The sequence below is a fragment of the Anas platyrhynchos genome, chromosome Z (assembly GCF_047663525.1).
Source record: "Anas platyrhynchos isolate ZD024472 breed Pekin duck chromosome Z, IASCAAS_PekinDuck_T2T, whole genome shotgun sequence".
Lineage (NCBI taxonomy): Eukaryota > Metazoa > Chordata > Aves > Anseriformes > Anatidae > Anas > Anas platyrhynchos.
In genome coordinates this window covers 82,243,211-82,262,954 of record NC_092621.1, presented here as the reverse complement: position 1 = coordinate 82,262,954, position 19,744 = coordinate 82,243,211, and the positions used below count along the sequence as shown (strand labels likewise).

At 33.9% G+C, this 19,744-nt stretch overlaps 1 protein-coding gene across 1 annotated transcript in view; it reads right to left on the bottom strand.

Moving 5' to 3' along the window:
• The window catches only part of ADGRV1 (adhesion G protein-coupled receptor V1), a 290,567-nt gene that overhangs the window by 200,625 nt on the left and 70,198 nt on the right, over positions 1 to 19,744 (bottom strand). The window contains exons 35-50 of the mRNA XM_038170880.2: positions 19,514 to 19,695; positions 17,967 to 18,778; positions 16,334 to 16,543; positions 12,744 to 12,874; positions 12,391 to 12,490; positions 11,180 to 11,359; positions 9,454 to 9,617; positions 8,794 to 8,887; positions 6,225 to 6,303; positions 5,597 to 5,735; positions 4,952 to 5,093; positions 4,203 to 4,465; positions 2,449 to 2,624; positions 1,487 to 1,611; positions 520 to 686; positions 292 to 435 (exon numbers count right to left, since the gene is read on the bottom strand). Coding sequence (XP_038026808.2) covers positions 292 to 435; positions 520 to 686; positions 1,487 to 1,611; positions 2,449 to 2,624; positions 4,203 to 4,465; positions 4,952 to 5,093; positions 5,597 to 5,735; positions 6,225 to 6,303; positions 8,794 to 8,887; positions 9,454 to 9,617; positions 11,180 to 11,359; positions 12,391 to 12,490; positions 12,744 to 12,874; positions 16,334 to 16,543; positions 17,967 to 18,778; positions 19,514 to 19,695 — 3,108 coding nt within the window. The remainder of the gene's footprint in view (positions 1 to 291; positions 436 to 519; positions 687 to 1,486; positions 1,612 to 2,448; positions 2,625 to 4,202; positions 4,466 to 4,951; positions 5,094 to 5,596; positions 5,736 to 6,224; positions 6,304 to 8,793; positions 8,888 to 9,453; positions 9,618 to 11,179; positions 11,360 to 12,390; positions 12,491 to 12,743; positions 12,875 to 16,333; positions 16,544 to 17,966; positions 18,779 to 19,513; positions 19,696 to 19,744) is intronic.

The following is a 19,744-nucleotide window of genomic DNA, read 5'->3' as shown; positions in this document are numbered from 1 at the left end:
CATTTTCCAGAAAATGTTCTATGACTTGAGACTTCTATTGCTTGAGAATTTCTTCCCCCACTTCCCAGGCAATTCTCCCTGTACCCTCAAATGCAAATATGTAAAAAATATAAACAATGTAAACAACTAATTATGACAAACTTACATCACTGAAGTCATGTAGTATTTTAGGACACAACTAACTCTTGCCACACAGAGTGCTTTCTTCTGAAACATGGCCAGACTGGAGGACTTCCCTTGGTCCTTGCCAACCCATACTATTTTAAGATTTTAAAATTAAAATAGATTTACCCACAACAATCTGTGTCCAGGCATGAATGCATACACACTGTTGTTAGAAGCTCCTTGTGTGGCTCCTCCATGAGTAACCACAAGGTAGGAAGAGCCTCCGATTTGGAAAGACACACAACTTGTAGGATTCCACATACTGAAATTCTGTGAGAAGAATAAAAAAAAGTACGATTGTGACTTAAATTCATTATTAACTAGCATGTCTGGTGTTCAAAAACAAACATTTACCTCAACAGGAACAAATACTCCTTTCCACTGGTAGACAGTAGAAAACAAAGCTGGAGGCATACGCAACAGAACACCGTACAGGATTTCTCCTGAGGTAAAGAAACACCAACCAGATGCTGATTCTTCCACAAAACTTTGCAAGACAGATAGGACACCAATACCACCCCCTGCAATATAGTTAAAATAAATAAATAAATTACTATTATATTACTCTTGAGATCTTTTCCAACTCCATTCCCATTATTTACCTGCCAAAATCAGACCAAGTATCAGAAATGTTGAAGTTGTGTATTTGGTATAAGTATATATAAATACATAGAAATGTTACAATACTAAGGATATAATGAGAGTTAAACAGTAAATGTATTATTTTTCATTCATTGCAACTGCACGTGGAAGACGCATAGGCAATTTGAGTCTGACTCTTAATAATTTATCTTGGAATTTAGCTAACAAGAAAATTAGCTATATAGCAAATTGTAAAAAATAATTAAAAAAAAAAAAAGACACAGAAATAAGAAATTACAAAATGTTCATGTTTTGTTCCCTAGTTACAACATGTTCATGTTTCTATTCCAAGACGGTCTCTGAGCACCATCTCGTCAGAACTAAACTCCAGGAGCTAAACTCTTGCATGTCACATATCATTTATAATGTGTTAGAAAGATCCTGAGTTACAAGTAGTACAGAACAAATATTATTACACACAAACACACACACAAAAATAAATAAATAAACACCTAATGACAATAATGTTCATATTGGTCAAACTCTGGCAGAAATGGCTGGAGATTCTTAAATAGCTAAAGTATTTTATCTACTAAATCTTATATAGGAAAATATTAAATGAATTGTGTCTGAATACTTGAATTTGCATTCCCAAGCTACATCTCCTGTATGCTTGGCTACTCTCTTACTATCTCCACTTCTACAAAAGCAGTGAACATTCTCTGTAAGGTGAACGTACTGATGCCAAATGCAGTATCTGATGATGTCTCCCACTCAACACTCACAGACACGTTAAGCCCATTACTCCGTGAAACTTTCAAATAAGCTGTAGTGTTGGCTTCTTCAATTATGATGAAATTTGTCCTAAATGTGAGAATCATAAAAATAAGGAAAAAAAAATATTTTATTGTATATTCATTGCTGTAATATAAATAAGATTTTTACTATACAATTCCAGATGCAGAATATACAACAGAAATAAAAAGAAAATATCAATAATGGGTTTCAGTATCTGATGGACTGGTAGCTACATTAATTAGGGTTTCCTAATGATCCTTGCCACAATCATGCAAAATCATAGGCAATTCAACAAAGTCTTTAACCAGACTGAAATTTAAGTATATTAAATTTAAGTAATAAATGTTTAGATAATATTAATATTAATTATTAATATAAAATATTAATTCTAAATATTAAAGTATTGATAAAATAGCATACATATGCTTTTTATTTGAATTTTTTTTTTAATCTATATGGTTTCAGCTGAATATTTTTTTAAAATGGCACTCCGTATGTGTCACTTGCTTCTGCAAAACAGCCTTCAGTGAAAGTATATTTTGTACAGGTTTAAAAATGAAAGTAAATTATAAAACGTATGACTTCCTGGAGACTAATATGAGGTTTGGAGCTTTTAACATGGAATATTATCAGTGGAATATGTAGGCATTAGTGAAGTATTGGTTTATAAAGAAAAATAGTAATATATAAATAAATTGAAATTTTGGATTATGAATAGTCCTTTTTATGCATTTTTATACTCTTTTGTTTAGCAGTAATAGTATTTCACAATACCTTTCAAAATTACAGACTTACAAATTGAGTTGATGAATTTCTTTAATGGGATTCATCAAATACAAAATTGTAGAGAAATGTTATCTCTTTTGGAGTACGAGCAACTTTTTACTGATCAGTGTACAGTACCTGTTTCCAACTGCATAGATGCTGAAAAGCCCTAGTGGAGCCTGGTTTTGTAACACTGTAATCATAGTTTGCACTCTCGTGCCTAGTCTGGCTCCTCCAGTTGGATTGAACAGGGTGACAATGAAGTGCTCATCCATTTCTGGTTCTTCATCTAGTACCGCAGAAATATGCAGCGTCTGATAACAAAACAAGCATACAATGTTATTGAGACATGATAACAGATGATGACACAGCTCTATAAGAATGTGCTACCTTTTATTTATTTATTTATTTCACTATAAGGCTTTGGATAACATAGCAGGAGAAGAGCAGCTTACGAAGCTGGAGAGGACAGAAGTGAGGCAAGCTCAGACTGAGTTCAGGCTAAAAGGTCTTCAGGTTCTAAAGCCATCCTTCCAGTGGCCTCTATTCGTGCAACACTAAGACGAGCATATTCACTTTTTTTGTTGCTGTTGTTCTTTTGTTCCTTTTCTCATCCTATTATCCTTTTAAGTTTTTGATCCTAATTTCATACTTTCGTTCTCTATTTATTCCATACATTTCTGGTAGTTTATAGTCACAACACAGCTATAAGTGTAATCAGTTAAGTTGGTTTTAATTTATTTTAGTTGGCAACTAAGCTATCTTCAGGGAAACAGGGTAATCTCACTACTGGTGCTGTCACGAAAAGGAAAAAAAAAAAAAGGCAAGAATCACTAGAGATTTGAAATGCTCTTTCCTTTCAATGCTTCTTTCCCCCTCCTACACCACTGTGGACAAAGATCAAGTCTTCTCAAGGCAACTTCAAACTAGCAAAGAGCAATCTAGAGAAAGCTAAGTGCTTCACTTTCATTTGGGGCGCACTGTCATCCTGCACACTACCCAAACAAGCAAAAAATTTCAGAGGTAAACATAGCATTGCTGTACAGAATAAAAAGTTAATGGTGATGCATTTGGAAATAATACAAAATTTACAATGTTTTTGTATTTCTGTTCATTTCCACAATAAACCATATTTACCAACTATATTAAGAAGGCTCCAGCTTTGTGTAGATCTGCTGCATTGTGATTCCAAATGCATTTAAAGGCCAGAAATTGAAAGCCAGTGTTTCCAAGTTTGTTTGTCTCAGTTTCTATCCTATTGCCTGTAATATGCTAACACTAGCTTCACCAGCTTTACTGGCAAAAATAAATAAATTGAATTGTGATTGAACCACAGAAGAGTCAGGATTCACAAACTTAAGCTACTTCATTTTCTAGCTGACATTCTTTTGAGGACAGTATAGAGGCAGTGAGCTTAATACTTAAGTTATTTTCCAATCCTAAGACAGACAACTGTTCTACTTTTTGTATTTGTTGCAGCACATTCCGTTTAGTTCAGACTAACTGAAATGTTAAATTACAGAATGGGATTTTTACTTTGATCTTAACTATTAGGCTTGTAAATTATCACTTTAATTTAAAGTAAGTTTGCATTTCTGCTATATAAAAAGAACTGTTCCAAAGCACACGTGAACGTTATCTACACAGTGCCTTGTTTTCAATTTACCTCAACCCTTACAAAGTGAGAAACACCTTAAGATGAGCCCATTTAATTTTCACACACTCACACATCAGATAATAACAGGAAATCAGTCACAGCTCATGACTCTATTCACTTTATGAATGAAAGAAGAAGGAAAAATAAACAAGATAAAGCACAGACATTTCTGAAATCTTTCCAATATTTCCAAAAAAAGCCTCCTACACTTCTCTGGTAATAACTAGTATATTACCTTGAACCTGACTCCCTCTTCGAGCACAATATATCCTTGAGAAGGGGTCAAATCCATTGTTGCCTCTGAAGAATTAATCTCACTTACAAGATACTGAACAGTCACAGTGCCAAATATTCCCTGAGGTGGTTCTCTGATAATATTCAATACTGCAACACTTTCCATCAAATGGATAGACGTTTGCTCTCTCAGGAAGAAGTGATCACTGTTATTGAATGACAAAACTCCATGGCCATCATCATTGGCAAGTATAGTAATTGTAGCTTTTGAAAAAGAAACAATGAAAATATTCTTTGGTTAACACAGTAAAATATAAATATACCTATATAGTAACATAATACTTAACATAAACACAAATACATTCTTCCTTTAGTGTGTATGTAATGCTTATGTGTCCATGACATTACCTGAAGAGAATGGGAAGGCATTTCACTTTAACTAGGAACATTTCTAGAAAGGAAGAATATAGCCTCTCCTAGAAAAGGATTAGGAACTCTCTAAAAAGACCTCTGTTCAGTGAGGCAGTACACATTGAAAAACTCATCTTCGTGCTTTTTGATTCATTGCTTTACATATAAACTTTTTAATTGCACAGATTTCACAGGGATGTTTCAGAACCTTCCAAAGGAGTATAAAGATTCACCATAGCAGAGCAATGGTGCTTTCTGAAATATGATTATTCAGAAAAGTGTAATTAAAATGTGTGCCACAGAATTCTAAAGAAATGGAACATTAAAACTAAGTTTTACCTGTTGTGTTCTCCCCTAATTCCAGCCCCAGAGATGGATTTGTTAAAATTAACTGGAACTTCTCATCACCTTCAGGAATCTCATCATCAAAAATCATGACATCAACAGATTTATGCCTTTCTCCATCAGCAAAAAAAAGAGTCTAGCGTTGAAACACATAAAGCACCGAATACTTACATCAGTTAATAGCACACATAAATTTTTGACTATGGTAAACAGAATTCTGTGAAATAGGAAAGAAGGGGAAGCATATGAAGAGCCATATTCTCTGTTCCTTATAAACCAATTGAATCAGAGATATAAAGGTTCAGCACAATACAGAATGAGGACAAGAAAGAATAATTTATTTTGAAAGTCCTGTTGCAAAAATCGTCTATGAAAAAGTTTGTATGTCTAATCAAAATTAAATTTGAAATAGATGTTTGAATGTTTACATTTTGCTTTATATTAAAAAATATTAAAAAAAATAAAAAGAAATAGTAAGAATAAGAATATTTTTATTTCATTCTATTCAGGTTTCCAAAGCAACTGAAACAAATTGAAACATCTAGCATTACTACTGATCATTCGGCAGAATAATCAAGAAGATATTCTTTTATGGAAACTGAAAGAATAAAAAGTACTAGATTTAGAGTTGCTTCTTACCCTTGAGATTACATTAAAATCCAAACCCAGTTGGGCCTCCAAATTTTGGGCATAAAAAAATACAGACACATTGCCATATGATCCTCTGTTTCGGTAAGCCATTACTGTCAGATTCCCATGAGATTCACTAACTTCAAATCTAAAATAAAAATAAAAATTCTCAATGTTCACTGATTATGTTCTTTTGAAAAATATGGTATATTTTTATTACATTTCTACTCTGAATTATTCCCTACATTATAGTTCTCTAACGCATCCTTTTTACTTTTTTTTTTTCTTATCTACATGGAATTAAGTAACAGGAGGTTTGTTTTGTTTTGTTTTGTTTGTTTTCCTACATGAATGGTGAGGCTGAAAGAGTTGATGCAGGCTGGGGAGGCTAGGCAAATTGGTAATATAAAAGGACAACAGTGGAAGTAGTAATAAGTAAAAGAATTCTGATTAGATGTAGAGTAAATTTTGTTTTCAGTGTGGGAATCCCACTTTCTAGTTCAGCTGAATTGAATTATTACTTTACCATCTCAAAGACATGTCCTTATTTTTAACAGGAGTTTTACTTTTAGAAAGAAAATGGGCAATACCAATCACTAATTGGTACAGTGAGTTCTTCAGGGAAGACGAGACTTACTTGGTACCTTCCCATTCAATTACTCCTCTTACACCATCATTAGCATCAATAACAATTTGAGAAGCTAAACCTTCCACATCTAAAAGGAAAAACAGAAAGACAAAAAATTAAAGAACAATAAAATCAATTATCTTGATTTTCAAGGATCAGTTATTCAATCTGTACTAATATTAGAGTTTCTTTACAAAAAAAATATATATATATGTGTAGGAGAAAATAGGAGTGGCTAAGATAACTGGAACGAGTCCTTACTACTAGAAGTGCAATAACGTGTCTTGAATTAGCACTGTAATATTTAATAATGCATACCAAAAAAAAAAAGAAATAGAAAAAGCAAATTTAGAAAGTTAAACAGCACATAAAACTTCAGGAAATAATAAAGTCTAGATTTGCGATGGAATCTTAATTTGTCTTCACTGTAAGTGTTTATTATGATGACATTCAACATTTTGCAGACTGTGCCAATCTGAGTATGAGAAAGACAATAAGGAAGAATAATAAATGATTCAGTAGTTCATCTTCTTTTCGTGCTTCAGTGCTTCATCATACATCCTAATGGCACACCTCAGATTCCACTACAAATATACAATTATTAATTTATTTGTGAGGTGTTCACAAATAATTTTTTTTACAGTAAAGTACTGTAATATACACTACATATATACTACTGTAATATACAGTACTTTACTGCTTTACAGCATATACAGTATACAGTATATACTGTAATAAACAGTACTTTGCATACTTTACTGCTCCATAAAGACATACAGATATTTACAATTAGCCTGAAATAGTAATTGAATACACTGCAGTGTGAAAAACTCCAAATAATAGGTTAATGTCAGAAAAGTCCACTAACTTCAGAGACCAGAACTTTACAGTCAAAACTTAATACTTCTCAGAAAGTAGGTTGTTGTTTTTCAGACAACAGCACCACACAACTACCTTAACTTACGTCAGTTTACTTTTTATAAACTTCAGCTTACTTTCTAAAACCAAATTGACTTCACTGAGTCTGCCATAAGTATATTATATTTAGATCCACATACATTTTTCCAGCAATTCAGATAAAACTGAACAAAAGCAGAAGATTATTACCATGAATCTAAGCCTGTCACTATGAGGTAGAGATGAAAACGAGCAATAGCTCTACACAGACAACAGAAATATTACTGAGGTTTACGAATCCTGAGGGAGTTCTGGTAATTACAGACATTTTTGCTTCACTCCTTATCCGCATTTTCCCATGTCACTTTGAAGTCAGATCTGTTCACCCAGGATCTCTAAGAGTTTGCTCTCAAGAGCAGAATGGACAAAATAACAAAACTATGCTGTTTGAGTGAAACCTCAATCAGAAACACAGGTCACTTAAGCTTGGCATGTTCACTTGTTCATCACAGACAGCAGGCTTACTTAACATACAGCATACAGATGGCCATGACTGCAGCACTGCATGCAATAAAAGCCAGATGTGTAGAACTGACTACATGCCTGTAACACATGCAGAATACACATCTCTTCTGATATTAGACCCCTCATTAGAACTCGTTCAAGTATCTTGGATAGGGTATGGGATTGCTAGAAATCCTGAAGGAAGGCGTGGCACTGACTAGGACCTACATTTTCAACCATAACAAATGAAAACACACCAATGCAGAAGACAAGATTTAAAAACTGTCTGATAACAGAATTCACTGTGACATGTTATGTGAACACATTTTTGCCTTATGACTTAAAACTATTATTTTCTCATTGTAAGTAAAGCTGACCCAATGCAGTATCACATCAGTGTTAAATGGTTATGGTTCAAGGAGACAGCCAAAGAGAAAGTGAGATTATACAACACAGTTTAGTTTGGATGAATCCTTCATTCTTACATGCTACTCCTTTCATATTTTAGACTCAACTATTCACAAATCGGCAATGAGTCTTGCAAGTTACCTTTCAATCTGTAACGAATTAACTCAGTCACTTCTATAAGCATGCAAAGAAAAGGGAAAAGAGTCAAAGAAGATGTCTGAAATTATATACCTAGTCGTTAGTACCACAGGATAATCCAACAGTTCTTAAAGCCAAGGACTACTATTCTACTGAATTCTGAAGAAGCAAAATGAGGAGCAGACTAAGCAAATAATAAAGATCATTGCAAGAGTAGGAAAACCATAAAATATGTTTCCTAAAAGTGATAAAAGAATAAAAACAGACTTTTAAAAGAGTGAGCAGAGTAGCCACATAAAGGCGTTTTTGACTTTTTTTTTTTCCGTTTTGCAGTTTGTAAATGAAAATCAGATGAAAAAATCACCAATAAACTTTTCAAATAATTGTGCTTTCCAACTGATAATTACTAACTCTTCTATGAAAATTAGTTTATAATTTTTCCAGAGTTTAAAAAGCAAGAGATTAAGTATAAATATAAATCTATTTCCTATTCTATGATCTTTCTTCTAAATAACCATGGGTCATCCCAGAATAGTTGGTATGTAAAAGGAATAATGATAATCTCCCAAGGTAATATAATCTAAACCATTAAAAAGGAAAAGTAAAAATAATTTGGTATAAGATGTTTTACCAAGCTTAGGTGGGGATGATGTTGAATGGTTCATGATGAGTTCCACTGAAGTTAAATTAACCAAGAAGAATTCTTGCACCTCTGGTATATCATCCTGCAAAACACAAATGCAATACATCCTCTTCTCATTTTCCTTTAAGAAACTTCCACAGAAGTCAACAAAAAGGAACACACAACAAGTCTCTAATATTACTGTGACACTGGAATTCATTTTTTTGTTTTCCTGAAATAATTTTATTGGGTCTGAAACTGATTATCATGAAAGAATTATGAAGTAAGACATTATATATCATGAAAAAGATCCTGTGGCGACGATAAACTATTCTTGAAAATAAATTACTGACCAATTTTAGAGGCATGTATCTCCAACAACGAAAAAGTACAAGCCTGTAGCCAGCCATGAAGCACACTGTTTTAGATACTACTAGATAGTTAGTAAAGTTTTAATGAGACAACTTTATTACCTTTAGACAAGAGGTAGAGATGTTTTCTGTGACTATTTGATCCCTTGTGATTTTAATATTAAGATTGAAACCATCTTTCTAAATGATAATGAAATATAATACACGGCTTCAAATAATGGCTGCAAGCTTTAGTTTCCAAAATATTCCCCTTTGAAATCATACAGAAAAGTACAGAATTAAAAGGTTTAGAGGTTACCTCTAGAATAGTAATATTTATGGCAACTGATGTTTCTCCTTCTTCTAAAATCAGTGAGCCAGAAGTAGGTACATAATCAGCTCCTGGTTCAGCCACGGTCTCTTCTGTCTGATTACTTACAGTGAGCAATCCTGTAGCTGTGGCATACGTAACATTGATAGTACCTATTTAATTTGTGAGGAAGAAAAAAAAAAAGCACATTTGTTTTTCAGTTCTTATATAATTTTCACTGGAATAGATAAAGACAAGAGATCAAATCCTCATCCACAAAATGAAAAGACTAACTGCAAAACAGAAGGATTAAAAGACTAATCCAAAGTATATTGGAGCTGGTGTACCTCTGTTACCATTATCAATGTGCCTTCAATTTGACCTTTACTGACTTGTCTGTCTGCACAAGACTCAAAAATCATTGGGTCCAAATGTATCCAGAAATTTGAAGTTCTGTGGACCATAAATACGAAATTGCTGGAAGACTAACTGGGACATCTCGTGTATCATTAACATGAGTTTTTGCAACAAGGACACTTTTGGGGAATGACTGATATCTAAGAAAGACTCTAAAGACTAGGAAACACAGATTAATAAATCTAGATACTTTTCTGGGCAGATTGACAAACTTCAATAGAGAATAAAATTAGGGGACACAGAGATAAATATTACCAAGTTATATATTATAGTTTTGAGAATAAAATCACCTCTCACTAATCTGGTAAGGTAAGTCAAGTGGCAAACATAATGAGTGTGATCCTGAAATAAAGTGACAGATGAAATTAAAAGCTGCTCTATGAAATAAAATGTAAGGGATAAAAGAGTCCTAATTAATAAATAAATAACGACGCTTATTTAAATTCAGTAAGAGGTCTTGCACTTACTATGAACAGATACCTTAAAGCATTAGTTTACTGAACAGTGTTCAGAGACTAAACTAGAGTATGAACTGGTATTAAAAAATAAATGGAAAAGTAGTGTCATTAAAATAAAAAGCCTCTGTAACTCTTTGGTGCCTCCAGATCTTGAAAAGCATTGTAAATGTTACTTCATTACAAAACAAGTATGGCAAAAGAAACAGACAGATTATCACCGAGGTCGAAATATGGTCCAAAAAGGCAAATAGGAAATTATTATACATGTTTTCTCACAATGTAAGTTGATATTATCAGGCAACAAACACAAGTGTTGTTTTTTTTTTTTTTGTTTTTGTTTTTTTTTTTCACAAAGCACACTATTGTATTATAGAATTGAATACGATATAGTTTAAAGGATGTTAATGGATAAAGTGATTCAAAGAGGAGTCAGAAATTGTCAGCGGAGACAGATAAATTGAATTCAGTGGTCTGGACACAACTTTTTCCATATGACATTCCTAAGGTGCTGACTTCCGGAAATTCGGAGAAAAAATATGTGGGATGTATGTACATGTCACTTTTCTCATGTTTTCTATTTTTTCTGAAGAGACTAATGCTTTGAGACAGACTCGTTAGACAAAAATATGGTAACTTTAATAGCCACCCGATTATGTTACAGCTTTCTATTCCCTTGCTGTATTAATGAGGATTTTATAATATTTAATTTCCAAGCCTGCAGAAAGAAGCTTAGAAGTTCTGAAAAAAATACCAACTGTAACCAAGATTTTTCCAAACTTTCTGGCCTCGTTATCATGGCTTTTATTTGCTTAATAATAATCAAAACAAAACTTCTGTTCTCTTGGAGTTGTTATACAGACCTAGAGATCCAAATTCTCTGTTAATAAAAAGCTGAATCGTTTTGTTTTCCTCTGGTATTAAAACCACCCTGGATGTGGAAGCAAAATTCAAGATTCCATGTGGTTCATCACTAGCTTCTACTGTTAGAACAGCTTCATATCCTTGACTATCCAAAACAGCAGCACCTGTAGAAGAAACTCCTGCAAGAGAATCAGTGGACTGCAGTGAATGAAGTGTTATGCAAGTAATATTTTTGTCTTATATTATTGTTAATATAACATTTAAATGATGGTCAGTAGCCATGCAAATACCATGAAACCAAAGCTCACTGAAGTATGTGGATGGTGTGGGACCTACATATCTTTGTATACTTACATTCTATAACAAATAGAAACAGAAATTTTATGCATACTAAGTACAAAGTCACAAAAATGTATTAAAAAATAAGATAACTTAACAAGCCAGTGCCAAATATCAACTTCCCCAAATACCCTATATTTTAAAAGGAAATAAAACATTTTCCCAGGAAGTACCTCCGAAGGCTTAAAACTATATTCCACACAATCATTACACCAATAAACTGATCTGTTTTCCAACTATTGCTTTGATGAATAATTTTGCTTATCCTGTTGGGTCACAGTGACTCTCAGAAGTTGATAAGGCACCTCACAGCAACACAATACATGTCAAGTTAGTTTGGTGTTTGGACATTAATTTCAGTTTGAGAAAAGGTATTTCAGAACAGATGCAGTTTAAGGCTTCTTTTCTCACTATAATTTTAATGCAAGAATAAAATATTCTGACGATCTTGAATTCAGGAACAGATCAGTAAGTCTGCAGCTTGACAAGATCATTTTAAAAGATAAAAATATCTGCATGTTTCATGGCAACTCTATCCATGACATATTAGTAAACTCAAGTTTGCATTCATATTAAGGGAAGAAACAACCACTGACTTAAATAGGCAGAATTAAGTCAGGATTAAAAACCTGAATTTAAAAAATATGTATTAAAAATGTATTTAAAAAGTGTATTTGTGGAGACACTCTGGGGTTTATATATACATACATAAGGACCAAGTCTATTTCAATAAAATGTTAATGAACTTTGCATACTTTGCACCAGTTGCAGTTTGCTCAGTCTTATACCTCCAAAATGAATTAATAAAATTAAAAATATTGTATTATTAAACGGTATTTTTAAGATGTAGATGGCTATAGTTCTGCATTACCTTCTGTTTTGATGTTGTATAGGATGACTTGGTATTCTTCTTTTTCTTCAGGAATATGGTCATCCAGCAGATCGACATATAATGTTGTATTCAACATCCCCTATTTGTTTTAAGGGTAAATTGATTAGCCATTATTTTATAAAACACGAGTGATATCATAATTACAAGTATTTTGAACAGTTTCTTTATGTAAAGTATCAAGAACTGCAATCTCCCTGCAGTTTGTAAGTCCAAAAGTGAGAAATGAAATAATCAAATCACGAAACAAAGACTGTTAAAAAAGCACACTTTTTCTCAGATCAGCTCTAATCACAGTGTTTTCCAGTAGCCAACATCACTGTTTATGGACTTACCTCAGGAAAAAAAAGTATTCCAGAATAGTTTGCAAAATTTTGTTTTACATTATGCCCTACTATCTTCCACTCAACAGTAACATTTCCCAGTCCTGGAGGAGTTCTCATGATGTGGAATTGTAGTTGTTCTCCTAGGAATAAAGGAAAAGTTGCAACGTTTCAAGGTCTCCTTTTCTACATGTTATTTATAAAAATGAGAAGTCAAAAACATGCATCACACAGTTAGAGTATTTTTTTTCTGAAAGATATTGATATTTTTAATTGTCAATTTGAGTTTCACAGTAGTTATATACCACAAAAGAAAATCCTAAACTTAAACTCTTCAAGTTTTTTTCCATTTTTAGTTCACACTTGGAAAGAACTATGAACATATGAGGGAACTCGGTATAGATGAGTAACTTAGAAAGGGAATGCTCATGAATACATGTGCAAACATTAGAGCGATATGAGTCTGTAAACTGCACAAAACAGTAACTGCTGTATGTACCAACAGTAATAATAGTTTTCTACAACAGTTCCCTGCAAAGAATACACATTATTTGAACATTTGCACTGTCTTGTGACTTTATTCAGTGCATGCAGAAAAAAATGCTTATAATTATCTGTAAGTTCCATTTATGTGAGTTTGAACTTACAAATAAGGTCACTGTTACAAAACAAAACATTCAGAAAATGTTAATAATTTCTAATAACCTCAGAGGTAATCAGTGTTGCTGGACAATGTGCATATAAAGGAAGCAAATATTATGGTATTTTGCACATTTATAACATTTAACCTCAGAGGCACTTTAATTTCTTAGTAGGCTTTGTAAAATGTAAAAGATAGTTGTATATTCACAAGTTATTATAAAATTTCCATTATATATTTTAAACGTGGAAATGTGAAATTAGCATGTTATATTAACATGGAATAGATAGTAGGCAATATTTTGCAAAACATTCACAAAAGAGGACAGATGCTTATTTATAATATGTACATATATGGCATTCATATTTCACAAGCATTTTTCAGGTCCACAGAATTTAAGTTTGACAGCACATTTTGTACTGCATAGGCTTTCAGAGACATGAAATATGTAGAAATCTACAATTCTGAGATGTGTAAAAACATGAGACTTCTTTTGCTTGTTGAAGAATTTACAATACATAAGATAATGTTATAATAACATTATACTGCCCAACTAGTCTCTTTGATTATGCAATTTAGAGAGCAGCAAGTTAGGATGCTATCTTGCTATTCTACTCTATTACCTTACAGAATTGTACAGCGTTGTACAACTAAAACTGGCAAGAAAAATCTGAAAATTTTATAGTTACATTTCTTTTTTTTGTAAGGAAGAGTCAGAGATATGCATGTATACTGGCTACCAATGAAAGAGAAAAGAATTATTAACTTCAAGAGCCCTTAATATATTTAAATAAAATTTAATATTTTAGAGAAGTAATACAAAAACTCTATACACCCATTTTCAAATACATAGAATCATAGAATCATATTCAGCCTCAACATTTCCAACTTCAGGTAAGTCTCAGAGATGTACTGATGTCGACATCTTTGGCTTAAGTTGGTCCATGTTGCTTCTAAGAAAATTAAGGAATTCAAAATTTATTGATATCACAAGGATTCCACTTCTACAGTCAGATATCTGGATGGTAGACTCCCAGTTTACAGGTTCTTCTGAGACTAAATCATTACAGTGTTTAACACTGCACTGCAATCCACTATATTCTATTTGAGAATTTTGCATATCCACTACAAAGAAATAAAGATTTAACAGAAAGCTGGTTTCAATGGTTTAGTACCATTGGGAAAACACACACACACATGCACACACACACAAATAAGACAAAGCTTATTTCAATATATAATTTACAATGAATTTTCATTGAAGACTGGGAAAAAATGCTGTAAGATGTAGAAAGCTGTTCCACTATAATCCAAACACTGAGAAGAAACTTGAAGTCATTACTACAGATTCCAAGTAGTTATTTCCTGACCCACAATTCCTGTCTGCTTTACCAAGATTTTTTTGGTATTTCTATACAGAATAAATGCTAATATGAACACTACTTGATTTCTGAAGATTGAAAGTGTTATTAGGCTAAATTCAATATTTGTTTTAATACTTAATCCTTATCCATACTTTTATATTTCTACATTGTGACTTAGTAAGTGATGTATCTCTTACATAGAGAAACAGAGGTGGGTATTTAGCACTGTGAAAACAGGAGCATCAACCACTTCCTCATTACTTTAAGCTACAGCAGCGCATTTTCTTGTAATACAGTTACACAACTGTTGCAGACCCCTGTCCAATAAAAAATACTACACTTATCCTCAATAAGGTAAAAAATAACATGCACATTGTGAAAACACAATGTATTCACCTAACAGAAAAATTTTAGTAACACAGTAACTGTTAATAATATTTGGATTTATGTCTGTAAATTTTGCATTGAAATGAAAAAAATATTTTGACAAAAAAACTAAAATAATCTAAATGCCTTAGCTCTTTTGCTCTTTCTCTGTTTCTCTCTTTCTCTCTTTTTTAATCAAAGACACCTATTTTTTTTTTCTTGCTGGAAGGCAATGAACTATTTTTTTTCACAACCTGCAAAAATTTAATATAATAATAACTATATATACTAATAGAACTATAGCCAAGTACTTGATTTTCAAGCAGCCAGCATTTGGTAGCATGCTATGAATAACATTTAAGCAGTTGAAAGTATTCAGGGTCATCATAACCTTTGGGACTGCGACAGTTTGTATTAATTCCTTGTGCTCATTAACAGCTCTTCTTAGATAATCATACCACAGCTGGCTTGGCACAGAATTAACACAAACCATACCTAGATAAGAAACAAAAGGTTATGATGCCCTTTCACGTATTCCATCAGAGGCCATCTAAAGCAATCACCACCAGTACTACCATCCTCTGCGAAACTGCATCAGACTGTAGATGAAACATGCAACATATTCTTTAAAACAATAATGCAAATGTTTGTTCTATACCAAATTGTTATTGTATGCTCAAGGGATGGGAAGAGGCTGAGAGAAATAGGATTGCTCAGCCTGGAGAAGGGGAGGCTCGGGGAGATCTCATCAGTGTCCATAAACACCTGAAGGGAAGGTGGAACAGGACAGAGCTAGGCTCGTGTCAGCAGTGCCCAGGGACAGGACAAGAGGCAGTGGGCACAAACTGGAGCACAAGAGGTTCCCTCCAAATATTAGGCAGCACTTCTGTGCTGTGTGGGAGCATTGACACAGGTTGCCCAGAGAGGTTGTGGAGTCTCCCTCCTTGGAGATACTCAAAAGCCTGGACATGGTCCTGAGCAACCTGCTTTAGGTAGCCCTGCTTGAGGGGGAAAGGACTGGATGAGCTCCAGAGGTGCCTTCCAACCTTAACTATTCTGCGATTCTATGAATGCTTGCAACAGTTCAAAGTACATGTGAATTATGTGGATATTCTCTGCTTGCTGGTGTTCTCTGAAGAGTGAAACACCATCATTGGGAGTCATTATCAACAGAAAGCACAAAGATGGAAACTGGCATTAAAATTTGAGCGTGGTCAACACAAAGAACACACCTTCACGACCAATAACAGATCTTGAGGCTGTATGGAAGCTTATAATTCCTGCCACATTGTCACTGGCCAGAATAATGACTGTGACAGTATCAAAACTGGGCAAAATTCGACTCCCTCCTTCAGTATGGACCAGGCTGATTTCAATACTTTCATCATCCTCTGGCTCTGGATCATCTATAATGGGCAGCGTGACCATCTTCTTTGTTTCACCTATAAGGAGAAGAATGTATACAAATGTGTGTCCACTTGGAAAGCACCTTGTAAAAAGACTTAAGTCATCTCGTTTTGAAAATAATTAATTACAAAAAATAAAATAAAATTAAAATTGCATGAAACAAACTTACCTATCTTTCTGTAAGTCAGTGAATGTCATTATCAAATTTTATTTAATTACTATTGATCAGTCACATTAAGCCAATAAAACAATCACATCATTAAATATACTATGTAGAAATTAATTATATAGGGATTATTTCTGAATGCCTAGAATTCTTTATTTTCATTACAAATTCTATGACTTTAAAATTTAACTTAGAAAGGGGGAATATCATTCTTGAAAAAAAAAAAAAATCACCAGGTGCTAAGCTCTCCAATAAACCATATACACATGGGTGTACACTCAATATGAGTACATTTACTGAGTCAGGGAATGCATTGAAATGGGCTGACATTTTGCTAGTTCCTTGCCTTTGGGACTATCAAAGATTAATAATGTAAGCAGAAAACACTGTTAATCTCTAGTCACTATATATCCATTAAAATTTACAACACAATCCTGTTGTTCAGTGCGTGTGCATAACCCAGCTGTGTTTTATGATCATGAGAATACCAATTTACAGAATACACGTGTATTTCCTGCTAGATTGTCTTTCAAAACACTTCAAAATCAGTTTTTACCAAACTTATAACTGGTAATGTAATTACATGTCAGCTTCAGAATCATTGCCAGCAGCCATACCTTACCATTCAGATGATTTATCAAGCTAGCACACTAGAGTCTTTACTACACTCCGGGAAATTACTTTCAAAATATCAGTTCGATTAAGTCAGACTTTAAAAATATAAAATATATCATAAAATACAGCATGCTGAATGGATTTATATAATGTTTGTGAGTGACTTGTTTGTCCTGTTTGCAATTCTTTTAAGTATGTTCTGTTACTTTACGTTTAAGTATGTTCTGTTATTTTACAAAATGATCTCGGAATTTAAAGAGATGTCATGAAAAATTAGTACGGTAGTGACTGAGGGCTAACAAAAGACCACTTTGGCCTGATTCTCTCATTATCCTTGCTGTAACAACTATCTTCGGCTGCTTTATTAATCCTTACTTATGTGGTAAAGGAAATCTTTATAGTGCACACTGCAATATTTCTTTAATAAAAACCCTTAGATATTTATTCTTTAGATACTTCATTGTGCTTTGCTACCACTGTGCGTGTTCTGGTGGATAATGCTACATGCTGATGAAAAAACATACTCTTTTGCACACATATCCTTAGCATTCAGGGAGATTTAGCCTAACAATAAGACATCACTTGTCAAAACATCCACAGTATCATGTACTTGTCACATTCTTTTTTTCTTTTTCTTAGTTTTATATAACAGAAGTCAAAACAAGACCTTGTCTCACCTTCAGCAAACACCAGAGTCTCACTGGCACCTATAAAATCCAAATTTGGAGTAGCAGTCCCACCAGTGACACGCCATTCCACTGCCACTTGTCCCAGGCTGCCTTCTGTTCTGTGTATCATTAGCTGCACGTTGGTCTGAGGACGTTCCTCTACTTCAACATACAGACCGTTCTCCGTTGCATTGGGACTTACACTGTAGATCTTAAACACTCCAAATGCATCCCCGTTCATCATTATGATAACTGTGGAGGTGTTTGGCTGTCCTATGGTTGGTTGGTTTTTTAAGCTGGCTGAGACATTCATCAGTTCTACTTTCAAAAGTGTTATAGTGAATCTCTCATCCAGTTCTGGCAGGCTGTCAGGCAGTATGGTAACTGTCAGATTTGTGAACTCTTCCCCTTCCTGCATTATGGCCCACTGTCTTGTAACAGGTTCATAATCACTGCCAGCAATGGCTTGTGTGCTGAAGAGGGCGAATGCACTGGTAACATTTTTCTTGTAGGTCCAGAACCCTGAAGTGTTAGTTAATGGGCTGATATCTGACGTCAGCCAAAGGCAGAGAGGTATCCCTGAGGCACTGGAAAATGTAAAAGCCGAACATGCTTGTTCTTTTAGGCACTGAGCTGCACAGGAATACACAGGGTCACTTGCTGCTGACACATTCACTCTGGTCTTGGATGGTTGATCAGGAATTCCTTGTACAGGAGACTCGTAATAGGCCAGGATATCCTGACCTTGCTCCACAGCAAGAGCTACAATGTCAGTCTCAGAAGTGCTGTAGAAAATCTGCAGCTGACCAAATCTCCCCTCACTAAAAGAGATTATAATAAAATAATTAGTTGACAAAGGATGTCTAATATTCTATATGTTTCTGGGTTAATAATAGAAGAGAACAAAATCAACTGACCCTTTCTGAATTGTTGAAAAATTCCAAACAATATATTAAAATGCATTTCTCTTGAGGCTAGTACCAGACTAACTGAGTTATGTTTTTTTTTATTTGTTTGTTTGTTTTGTGGATAGCAAGTTTGATTATTTATAGCTTAGGTAGCAGTCTGTTTATTGTCACTAAAAATGTATATTTGTAAACATTTGGTTCTAGGAATTAACTTAGTCTTCTTCAGGACTTGGCAGCTCTCCTCACCAGCAACGCCCAGACTTAGCACCCTTCCTCTAGGATCACATGCATAAAACCTCTTTTCCTTTTCTTATTTTCATCCTGTAAGGGCTGGCCCATTTTGTCCTCCTGTTCAAATCACAGGAACAGGCTACCATGCAGGTTTAAATGATTTGATTAAAAAGACAAAATGAATAGTACACTGTGTGCACTGAGTTTACATTGTGCATTTCTATGTATACTACATTTAAGTAATTTATGTAATAAGCAGACATCTACTTCAAAAACGTGTTTGAAGTGAAAATATGTTGAGATGGCAGGTCAAAGAATTGATGCACATATATGAGAGGAGCATGAAATTTGTCATTATAGTGAAAACGAAAGTAAAGAAAAAATAGTAATTATAAATAGAGCAAACATTATACAAACCTTCGCCTGACTGTTATGTTTGCCAGCAAATTTCTTTCTAGTGGCTCCTGGACTCGATACAAGGATTGATGAAAGAAAACTGTGCCATAAGGATTATCATTGGCAGGTATTATAATATTTGCCACACCATCTAACCCAATAGCACCACCATTGGAGGCCTGAGTTAATTCTACACGGACAATCTCAAAGAGAAGAAAAGAAAAAGAAATAATGCAGCTAGACAATTTGTGT